Source organism: Trematomus bernacchii, unplaced genomic scaffold (genome assembly GCF_902827165.1).
Source record: "Trematomus bernacchii unplaced genomic scaffold, fTreBer1.1, whole genome shotgun sequence".
Classification (NCBI taxonomy): Eukaryota; Metazoa; Chordata; class Actinopteri; order Perciformes; family Nototheniidae; genus Trematomus; species Trematomus bernacchii.
This window is the reverse complement of record NW_022987614.1, coordinates 2373180-2385642: the sequence shown is the minus strand read 5'-3', so window position 1 is coordinate 2385642 and position 12463 is coordinate 2373180. Positions and strand designations below refer to the sequence as shown.

General features: G+C 37.4%; 1 protein-coding gene across 3 annotated transcripts in view; it reads left to right on the top strand.

The window, feature by feature from the left end:
- LOC117483740 (solute carrier organic anion transporter family member 5A1-like) overlaps positions 1–12463 on the top strand; it is a 57037-nt gene that overhangs the window by 23332 nt on the left and 21242 nt on the right. For all 3 annotated transcript variants that reach the window (XM_034132091.1, XM_034132090.1, XM_034132089.1), the window contains exon 3: positions 11482–11614. In XM_034132091.1, the coding sequence (XP_033987982.1) occupies positions 11482–11614 (133 nt within the window). The remainder of the gene's footprint in view (positions 1–11481; positions 11615–12463) is intronic.

Here is a 12463-nt window from a genome sequence, read left to right as displayed (position 1 = left end):
ATTATATTGGTGGCAGAACATGAGACAAGCGGAGACAGAAGATTACTTAAATACATCTGCAGCTGTACTGTGGATTCAGCAGGAATGCCACATAGATAGATCACTATTTTGTTCTTTCAGCTTCATCTCTGCAGACACTTTTAAAACACAGATTGATCAAGAGCTTACAAAAGGAGAGGAGGTATTTCCTGGCAGAGGATTTAAATGAAATCAGTTCGATTATACCATTTGTCTCGTAATCCTTTGTCAGATCAAAGGCGTCTTCTCGGCTGCTAATGGAGATAAAATGCTAACCGGGAGAGAGGTTTAATAATCGAGTTAATAGTGAATCTTAATTCAGATGGCCACTGGGATCAGAGCCATCGCAGCAGCAGCAGCAGCAGCAGCCAGACAATGCAACACAGTCAGTGTGTGCCCCGCCTCGAATAATAAGAACAAGCGACGTCATTCTGGGACAAAGCTGGGGTTTATTTCTGGTGATTTATTATTAAACGGGGAAATCCAACTGAACACCGGACCGTAATCACACATGGGCTTCAAAGCTATTGGATTTTTCTCACAAAAGTATGTGCACCCAACATCCTCCATATTTTAGTTTTCAGTCTATCTATTATATCTAACCCTAACCCTATCCCTTAAAACCAAACAACCAATAATACCATTGCTGAAGGTCAAGGAGAGACAAACCCTTTGCCTAATAATTATGTAAGATGGTTTAAAATAAAGTCAAACCTTCAGACGGTGATTTAAAAAGTTCTTTCAATCTTTTTAGTGTTGTTTCAGTGTGATCAGGTCTGGCTTGTATTTTGCACAAACCAAAATGCTAAGAGGTAAAGAAAGGCCTACTTTCTGCTTATTTGTTGGCATTACCACAGTGTGTTTGGTGCCAGTACTGGTGGTACTTTACAACAAACATTCTGATCCAGTTTGGCCCTGCTTTGCGTTAGCCTACATATGAGATCATGGCCCAAAGGCGTAACAGACCGCCATTAGAGAATAATTCATTGGCACAATATTGCTTTGTAACCCCAATAAGGGACGCTCTGTTTGGCTCTCATGCGGCCACTAGAAATGTTTATGTGCCAGCTCAGAGACGCAATATGTTCCTCACCAGTGCCAGTTTTAGTTTGGCATGCTTTATGTTGCTGCGTATTTGACCTAAGACCTGAGTTATTTGGATCACTGTAAGTTGTAATCGAGTCAATTAAATCATACTTTACAGATTTAAAAACAGCCCTATTTCTGGATAGGATATAGAGGCATGTCTCCAACCAGATTTCATGACTATATTGCATTTTTGAGTCCTATGAGAAGCTTTATCAGAGACAATCTGACTGAATTGTCCCTTATTTAATCAGCCTGATGTTTTTCTGTTTGTGTGTGGGGGCAGTTCTTTTTTTAAATAATACTCATCCCACAAACGTCAACACAGAAGCTCCAGTAGTTGACTTAATCTTTGTCAATATTTGCATGTTCATACATCTCAGAGTTAATTTACAACAGCCCGTGTAACTGTGTCAATTGCATCATTGCTGCCATTTTCTGTCACTATATTTCAGGGATTTATTTGTTTTTTTTAAGCTTAATCCTTCCTGCAAAGCTCTGATTGGTTGGTTTTTCCAAAGACAACAACACCAGACGTACAGTAGTTAAAATATTAAAGGAATCTGAGATATGGATGGTGATTCAGAGTTTGAAATTAGGTCATCATTGTTTGTTTTTTTAAATCTAAAGCTGTGGTGTGTGTCTGGTTGCCCTGTGCACCATTATAAATAATGGCAAACAATATTAAAAAAGGGTCTGGCGTGAGAAACCGTGATCCACTCTGTGCTGCAACTCATGCTTATATTGAATATCAACTGTTTTCCAAAGCATTAACCCATCTTGGAAGATAGATAATGTCAAAAAATGTAGTAAAATCGAACCGAAGAAGCAGCGAATTCTTGCGTTTTAACAGGAATTTTAGTACTTTAAGCATTTTTTCTCAATCTATAATTTAAACCTTTTTTGACTTCATTAAAACATATATACTAAACTCTTATCAGGTCATTTTTTTATCGAGTTTAAGCATCTAATGTAAATACTGTCAGTCAGATGTATTTATATTATTCTAAACATCACTCTACTATTGTTTTGCACTTCAGGTTGGATGCTAACTGCATTTCGTTGTCCTAGATCTTGTAACAATAAACTTTTATGACAATAAATTGTTGAATCTAATCATCTAATCTAGAACCAATCCCTAGGAGTTTATCCATTAAGTTTGGTTAAGTTTATTTTACCCCAACATGTAATACACAACCTGTAAACTGAGGACTAGAAACAATATCAATAAGGACTCTTAAGACCCCTACACACCAAACTGACACCAAAGAACACGTCCCGACAGAACACGACTGTTGTGTCGCCTCACGTCTCCTGCGTCTTGGCCAAACAGTCGCACTGGAACACACCGCAAAGACTTCAGCCGACGGCCAAGTAGCACGTACGAACTGCGCATGCGTGAGTGGCAATAACTCTCCTTACCAGCAGGTGGCGGTAATGTGTATTCGTCATTGTGATATATATATACATATACAAACAGCAAATAGCTACATGCTACAGCTCGAGCCAAGCAGCACAGGGATGAACTATGCCAATATTTTAACAGTATCCAGCGACAGGACGCTATCGACATCTATCGACGGCCGAAATCGGCTTGGTGTGTCCGGGCCTTAAGGCTTAGACATTTCCCTGGTTTAGCACAAATATTGATTGAACCTGGTCAGCAACATGTAGAGTGGAAAGGTTTTCACTCAGTTTAATTGGACGGGGCTTTTATCGGCTGGTGTGAGTAGACGGTGAGAGATGAACAATTAAAGCAAGGCACTTAAACAGGCAGAGTTAGTGGTTCCATCACCTGCTTGGGTCGCTAATAGCATAATGTATTCACTCGTGGTGTTGCCAGGCACTCTGGATGAAAGCATTTTCCAAATGGTCTAATGTTTGTTGACAAGAAAAACCTAGAGGGTCATAAATCCATTTGGGCCACTTCAGTCAGTCTGAAATGTTGTTTTGTGATCATATGAAACAATTGGTCAATCAATGGCACAATTACATTTCGACAACTATTGTTGTTTACAGCATTGATCAAGTAGAAATTGCACACATTCAATAAGCACCGATCTAGATTGAGCTGGTGGACAGAATATAGTTGAAACCATTGGTAGGTAATTGGTATAGGAACAGTTGTTTTCAAGACACTTTAATAAGACAAAACTGGGGACTGTAGGCGTGGAGGGCTGTTAGTTTATTGGTGGTTTAAGCTATGTTTCAAATTATGTTGTAGATTTCCTACTTGGTCTATATAGAGGAGAAATTAAGTGAGAGGATTATCTTTATTGAACAAGGACCGTACATAAAAACACATTAATCTCAGAAAGAGAAGAGATGCTATAAGACATATTAAAGCTAAAAGCTCATTTCCATCTGCAGTCCCCGGGCCGGTACACAAATCACACTCAACAACATTAAAACATTTCCTAAAGCCAATCACACTAACAAAATACAGATATAAAATATAAATACAAGTACATTTGTCTCTTTACACTTCATTTAAACTAACACCTCAAATGACAGTAAATAAGACAGAAAACCAGACATTTGATTGCTTTAGCACATGTTGCTAAACCATGACTCTGTTGGTTCCTTGGAGGTTTACAAATTGTCTCGGTTACTTCTGTTTTTGTGAAACGTTATTTTGATGTGTTGTTGGAAATGTAAAGATGATTGGGGACAAAGGGACTTTTGGTATCTAGTTGACTTCATTCTCAGAGTTCTTGGAACTACGTGGTCAGAAGTGCTAAATGATACAAAATATGTCAGGAAAATGCTTATCCATTCACAAAACATTTGGACTCTTTCCATTGAATTAGGCCTAAACTACTGACATGTAAAGAGGAACAGCACCTATTCTACACATAATGAATAGTCCCACTTCTGGTCTGTTATGTAAGCTTTAGTTTGAGAAAATAACCCCCCCTTAGAGGCTTAATTTCTTTACTGCAAATTCTGTGTTACAAATGTAGGGTTGTAGCGTTTAAAGGACAGAATACCTGCTCACAGATTTCAGGAGAGTTGGATGTTGGCGCTGGATTCCCGTTGGGAAGTTAGTAACGAGACAGTGTGCTGTGTCAGCAGATCGCCGTGACAACGCCCTCCGACATCCCATAACATTTCATTGTGTCTCTCTTTGCTCCGGCCTGGTTTGGCCTCAGCTGTCTGTCTGATCGTCACGTGGCTCCTCTCTTTTAGCCCTGCTGTCGAGGGGAGAGGAGATCTGTAGGCAAGGCGACTCCATTTAAATAGCAGATTTCAGCAACAAGGCAATTCCAAATGCTTTGCAAAAACATTATTAAATTACATTTTTATTTAATTAGCTGTTCGCATATTGCAGCCTACTTATTTTACTTTAAATGTCAAGCTACTGTACACCAATTCTTTATTCTTTCACACCTGGGATAGAAGAGGGTCAAGAAGAAGGGGGGGGAAGATGCAGGAAGCTCCATGAGCGCACAGACAGAGAGACAGATAGGGACGAGCTGGAAAGACATGGCCCTCTGTGGGCCAAGAGTAGCACGTATGTCTTATTGTTGTTTTTATTTTAAGTGGAGCCATGAAAAATGAGAATTGCCTCAGGAATGCAAGCTTTGTTTCTATGAGCATGGTCAAATGGAAACCACGTCCATAACACTAGTCAAGATGACCCTACAGCCCGTGCCGACTGGAGTCAATGAGGTACTTTTCCCACTACATTGACTACAAAGTCTTTGAAGATCTGGAAAGATTCACCAAAAACCAAACTAGTTTTTTAGTGACCAAATAAACAGCAATGTTCAAATCAATTACTTATTTATGTTTTAAATAAAGGTGAATGTATTATTGTATTAATATCACTCTATAACCATAATACGTTACATAGTCTATCTGTTCATTTTGGCTGTCTTTTCAAACTAAAATGGTCCCGACGTCCTCTACACTGGACATACTGTAACATTTAAAAATAAAAAAAGTCTGAATTGCAAGATGTTTTTTTAACCCTAAATAGGTAGGAAATCACAAAGAAAAGGAAATTGGAAAACACTTTTTTTCCTCGGGTCCCAGGAGGATATAGTACACTATGTTTATATGTTCAGTAGATTGGTAAAATAAAAGGGTATTCTAATTTATTCTGTATATTTTATTATGTTTGGATACACATGTTTTACTAAGAATATTTCTATTTTGATGTTCAGTTTTTCAATTGTTCCTCTTTTTCTTTATTTGGTTCGTATTTGATCCTATTTTTAAGAAATGTTGTAATTCATGTAGATTGACTCTCAAAATGATGGCGTGACAAAACAATTTATCCGTCCGTCTGTCCGTCCAAAATATAAAGACAATACAAATTAAAATATAATTAGCCGGGTATAGAAAACAATAAATAAAGACATATTTGCTCATTTACAGCCATCAAGAATTGGAATATGCTTTGAGCAGCGATTAAAACATGACCAGACTTTCACTCTGTTTCCCATTTTGCTAAATAAATTAATATTGAGCAACCAGTTTTTTAAGGATTAACTTGACCATACTTTGATATTTCAGTTCCAATGAGTTTTTATTTATTATTTGTACCGATGAATATGCTGGGATCTGTTATATAATTGTAAGTATGATAGGGACTGCAGATGGAAATTAGCTAATGGCTAAATCCGGCATAAATCCTCTCTTCTCTTTTTAAGATTTATATATTTTTAAGCCTGGTTCTTGAAAGAAGTGAGAACTGCATTTTCCGGGAGTTTGTTGCAGATAAATAATAACTGAACGCTGCTTTTCCATGTTAAATGTTGACGCTGGGGACAGAAATCAGACCTGCATGATTCATAATATCAGAAGTTTAGAAATGTATTTGACCCTAACCATTCAGAGCTCTAAAAACTAACAGCAGTATTTGTAGCATTTACAAAAGTGACATATAAACCCATCTGTCATCGTGCAGAGATTTAATGAAGCCTCAAACTAAACTTGGCGAGAGCAACCCTGATTTATCTTTGTGATTTATGCTAAATGGATTGAAAGCTTACAAGTGTTCTGCTTGGTGATTGAGGCTTTCAGAGGCTCTTTAAGTCATTTAAAAATTGCGTTTCACATTCATTACTTATTTTATTAGCTTTTCCTCTGATTTACCGCTGCCATCAATATCTTTTTACGGCCATGTCGTGCTGTGTGTTGCTGGCCTGGCAGGATTTACACTCATGTACTCATGCAGATGACTACAGATGCAGTAACACCTGAGAGGCTTTCATTACCTTAAGGATATTTATGACGTTTGGTCTGTCTGTCAGCAGGATTATGGAAAAACTACTTCTCCGATTTTCATTAAACTTCGTGGAAGGGTTTATGGGCCAAAGAAGGACCTGGGCGGGTACACATTTAACAGCAAATGTTTTTAAATTCTGCTATCAAGGTTTTTATGCAATGAAAATGCACATTACAAACCCTAACCCTAAGGTGCATGGAAACATACCAAGACAAGATTGAAAGTAAAAAGAGAAAGACAATACAAAGTACAAAAGTACATAGAATCAGAAGCAACGAGATGTAAAGTGAGACTTAAAAGATAAATGAAGCCAGAACGAGAAAGTAAGGATTATATATGTATGGGCCAAAGAAGAACCCTTTAAATCTTGATTAACTGGTCGGACACACATTTATTTTTCTCTTTCGTCAACATTTGTAAATAGCAAATGTATTCAATTTCTGCTATCGATTCAGGGTTATAGGCACTGGAAATGCACATTACAAACCCTAACCCTAACAGGTGCATGGAAACATTCCTAGATAAGACAGACTGTGAAAAGAACAAGAGAAAGACGGTAGATAAGAGTACAAAGAATAAAAAGCAAAGAGATATAGTCCCAAGTGAGACTAAAAAGATAAATGAAGACAGAACGAGAACGTAAAAAACAAGTAGGTACTAGAATGGAAAGCAAAGAGATATAAGTATTATAGTGAACGAGGGGGAAGAAGCTAAAAGATGGAGGACAGTGACCCAGGTATCCGTTGAGGGAAACAACATTTTTAACCTCATAATTTCAGCGTGTTTACTGAAAGCAAGCATGACTTTGATTCCTGCACATCTCTGTCCAGTAAACCCAACACTACACAGCCTCAGGCCTGTACAGTCCCACCGTCCAATGTTAGGCTCCGTTTCCTGGAAACCTGAACAGTATGTGAGCCAGAAATGGAAATATGTGAAGCAAAACACTGAGAAAACCTGCCACTGAAAGCTGGATTTAAACATCTCTGTGTAGAGAAAAAGGGTTTTATGGGTAAGGTCACAAAGAGAAAACCAATGCATACACATTTTAAATCCTTACAATGCAATGTGTTGATCCAACCATCTGTTAGTAGGATTGTTTTAAACAGAAAACATAAAAAAGACCATAACCACAAATGTGTGTCTGAACCATACTCATGCATGCTTCTTATCCACAGGAAACAATGGATAGAAAAAGTCAATTTTAACCTAAAATCTCTAAAGGTCCAAAGAGATGTTTTAATGTCTGCTTTGAGTGGGAAGCAGCTCTGAAATGCTGGGATGTAACTGTGATCTGTGGCTTTTTAATTATGTAAACTTGTCCTATTATCTTGAATACATTAAGCATTAAGAAGGATGATGAAAACCAACTCTGACTCCCATTTCATTCGGCCATGATTTGCTTAAAACTGGGTCTGGGTATCGTGTTTAAAATGTTTTGTAAGTCAAGATGCAAAGACTTTATGTGCTCAACAGAAATACAAGTTTTGGCATTAAACATCTGAAAACCTCAGTGTCCTGTAACGATGCAATATACTTAACAAAGACATAATAATCATGCAAGAAGAAATATAAATAAAACAGTTTAAGATATTTAAATACTCTACAGTGGAACAAAATGCAGCACATGATATATAAATACATTTAAAGTACAGTTATCTTCTTGATATGTACATCATATTTTCACCAACACTGTTGACTGTTTGTCTTACCACATTATATCCATCTTCAGATCAGATTAGATTAAACTTTATTGACACAAAACGATATGCAGTTTGCATCCAACCAGAAAGTGCATAGACGAGGTAAAATGCATATTGTGACAGTATTTATCTCCACATCTCACGCTTTGCCGTCCCTTTTTTTTTTTTTTATTGAAGCTGTTTTCCAGCCTCTCGTCTTTTATCCCCGTGCTGATGGTTTGCATCCCGTTGCGTAATACGGCGTTCCCTCCTCTGTTGTTAGATAAGGGATTACCCAGGATGCCGCTGGGTCTCCGTGGAAAGCCCAAGCCCTCAATCCCATCCGATGCTTTATCACCCCGGCTTTTCCTCGTCGGATGATGTAACCGTCTAATGGGGAGAGGAGAATATCTCTGCATCAGTTTAACATATTGATTAGTGTTTCATGCATTAGGAAGAGAAGAAGAACTCCAATATTGTACTAAAGATAAAGTAGAAATATGACTTTAAAAAAATATTCTGTTACAAGAAAAAGTCCTGCATTCAAAATCGTACTTAAGTTCAAGTATCGGCATTAAAAATATACTTAAGTACCAAAATAAATATCAGTTTCGTGGGGGGGGGGAATTCAGTGAAGAAGCACTGCTTGAGTTAATGATTCCCAACATCTTGTGATTCAAAACAGATTAAAAACAGTTACAATGTCTGCCACTATAATACATTAATTTGCTCTATGTGTATCAATATAGGAACATGTACTTATTAAAGTGTCGTCAGAATTAAAAAAAATATATATTGCTGTTATCCAGCCATGTTTATAGGCATGTTGTTGACAGGCTAAATATGTTTTTGTTCCACACTACCTTCTATAAAGTTTCAATTATAGAATATTTTGAAATCAAACGTTCGAGATGTACGGAAGAGGATTAGGACCACATGTGATAAAACATTTTTTAGTTCTGAGAAAAAGTCAGAATTATGAGAAAAAAAATCATTAAATATTTTTGTGAAAATTCTCAGAATTCGGAGAAAAAGTTAAAATATTTATTTTAGACCTGACTTTAATCTCAGAACTCAATTTTACTTTTGGTCAGATCTCAAAGGCAAGGCAAGTTTATTATGTAGCACCTTTCAACCTTTTAAAGTGCTTTAATATAATGAAAGACATTAAGGGCATTGAGAAATAATAGCAGCAGAAACACATTATAAAATGGCATTAAAAAAGAAAGCAGAAACCACTGAATTATCTAATGCAAAACTAAGCCTAAGATTTACATCGACATAACTACACTGTAGCTATGTACATATGACAAATAAAAGCCTTGAACCTTGAAACAATAACACGTTCATAGAGAGCAAAAACAAACCATCATAACTTGGTAAAATCATTGGTAAAAATGTCAAGCATCAACCAAAGACAGACATCTATTGTTTGGGAGCTTTGTTACCTTGTATATTTTACAATGTACATTTAGAATATGACTTGTAGAGAACAATGCTACGTATGTTATGTCATTGATTTTGACCTTTGCTCCATTGACTTGTGACACAGTTATATCAGTTCTTTCACAAAATGAAGTTTGGTCGGTTAATTTAAAAAGTAAGAAGATTAGATTTTAAATGTAGTCCCCCACTGTGACTTCCAAGCTGTCATTTTATTTTGAAAATCTCGATATTGGTGTACTATAAATCCTCCACGAGGCGTTTGTGAAAATACTACTGATGTGCTCCCAGTGTTTTCCCAGGACTCCAGTGCCTGGCCCAGCTTTGAGTTTTTGTGTCACGCCACCGGATTGTTCGAGTTTTTGCTTTCAACTCCGGCCATAAGAGACCTTAAGATGTTAATTCCCTCTAATTGGAGAAATCTTATCCTCAGCTCGGAGCCCCTTATTACAGGGTCATATGATCCACACACACATGACACACACACATGACACACACACACACACACACTCACTCACTCACTCACTCACACACACACAGCCTTTTGTACCCCACTCCCAAAGCTATATTAAGTTGATTTGAACAGTTACATAAGGGTTCAAGTTAGACGCTGAGTTTGGGTAATTGAACAACTTTGACATGGATTATTTTTTACTATTCAGCTGAAAATAAAGAATGTACAAGAAACTGTAGAAAAGTCTGCTTTCGCTCCCGAAGTGGCACGTATTTTTGAGATTTTTTCACCTGTCTGTTTCCAAGTATAAGACACAGGTTTTTGATCTTTGTCTCGTTGCTTTCATCTAATTCAAACCACAGTTTTTACATATTTTTGATTCTGTATTAACGTTTAAATAAGTCTCTCTGTATCGTGAAAGGTACCTTTTTATATTCCAGTTCACAGTAAAAGCATTTAGCGGCTAAAGAGCCAAATATTTGATGGATGCGTCGATGTGGAAGAAGGTCATTGCTGGTGTTATTTTGAGTTAAAGACAACTTTGCAGCTTAATGGAGGGTTTTTTAGCCGCTTTTAGCTTGTAGTTTTGGTCTCACTGTATGCCACATTTACCTCTGTATAGCTCTACCTGCTCAGTAGCATAACTCACACCATTATACGGTTAAAGAGCCAGATGTATGATGGATGAGTTGATGGAGACTAAACCACTTTATAGAAACATAACTCCAGTTAAATTAAACAGTTGCTCGGTGTCTGCAGGATGTGGAAGAAGGCAATTGATGGTTTTAACGCTTTAAGCTAAGTTAAACTGCATGGAATGCTCTTAACATCCCGATAGCAATGAATAAATTAAATGCTTTGACAATAAATACATAAAAAAATATCATCTGTGGAAGCCGTAATACTGTAAAAAGCACGACCAATCATCTGAGCCGGCCCGGCTAAAATAACTGGATGGCCTACCTGCCTGTCAGCCTTCCATCTGTGCACAAACTTATCTCGTGCCCTCATTGGTCATGTGCGCGTTCGTGTGTGTTGGAGGAGGGGCTCTGGAAGGAAGTCTGAACGAAGGGGCAGATTTTTTTCGGCTGCGTACTTTCAAAATCTAGCGCACTCGAGCTGGTTTCTTCATTCTTACCTACCCTACCTTTAAGGAGCCTTTCACATTACAGAGAGTTAATCAAGTATGACAAATATGAATTAATGCAATATAACAAAAAGTGTTTCTGAAGTGAATTACCTACCCTACCTTTCATTGTTAACTAAAAGTAAAACATCACCAATTATACATATTAATGGAGGTTTTTTAGCTTGTAGTCTTGGTTTTATGGGACATTTACCTTTTTGTTTCCACCAGCAAACAGTAGACAGAAACATTTGGACACTAACTGGTGAAGAAAATAAACATTTGGCAGCTAAAGAGCCAAATATATTCTCAAATACATTCACCATGTGGATATAAACATAAAGGTTATGGGTGTCTGCTGGATGTGGAGGAAGGCGCTTGTTTACCTAATGCAACTGCCAAAGTTTGACTCTCCTTATCTCTCTTCTCTCGTCAGCCATCATGTATGTGATGGGAGCGCTGGGTCCAGCAGCTGGGTACCTACTGGGAGGAGTCCTCATCGGATACTACGTTGACCCAAAAACTGCCGTCACCATCGATCAGAGCGACCCCCGCTTCATCGGGAACTGGTGAGAACTGCTTTGGGCTGGTTGGAGTGTAATATCTATTCATACAAGATTCAAGATTTCAAGATTCAAGGCTTGTATTGTCATGTGTTCATAGCTACAGTGTAGATGTATCAATGAAAATCTTAGGTCACAGACTCCTCCAACAGTGCAACACAATAAAACAGATAATAGTGCAAGTAAATACAATAAAATAGAATGTAATAGAAATAGTGCAGAATAGTCTATATACAAGTAATTGGAATATTGATATATAAGTTGGAAACAGATGAATGTTTTCCCTCTAGTGTTACATATTTGAAATACACACATGCACAACATGCATTAAGAAACGGGTGTCAAAATGAAGGTGCTGCCATCATATATATATTTATTTTTTGGGTCGTGCAGAGACCTGAACTTGTTCCCATCCAATGCATAACTTTAAATACCTAATACGCTCCTTATTTCATGGTGTTTTTGTACATGTTTTCTATATCTTTCTTTAAATCTGTTGCTGTTGCAGTTAGTCATCCATTTACAGCTCGAAGTAATGTGTAATAATAATAATACAGTTTTCCTTCTGGTGTTCACTTTTTGAAATACACACATGCACAACATGCATTAAGCAACAGGTGTCAAAGTTGCTGCCATCATGCTATATATATTTGTGTTGGTCGTGCAGAGATTTGAACTCGTTCCCAAACCAATGCATAACTTTAAATACCTAATATCCTCTTTAGTTCATAGTACTGTTGCTGTTGCAGCTAGTCATCCATTTACAGCTCGAAGTGATGCCATTTTCTTACTGACAGAACAACCAGTGACTCAGCAGCTAACAGCCTTTGGGCTTCTCACATGAATTATACGTAC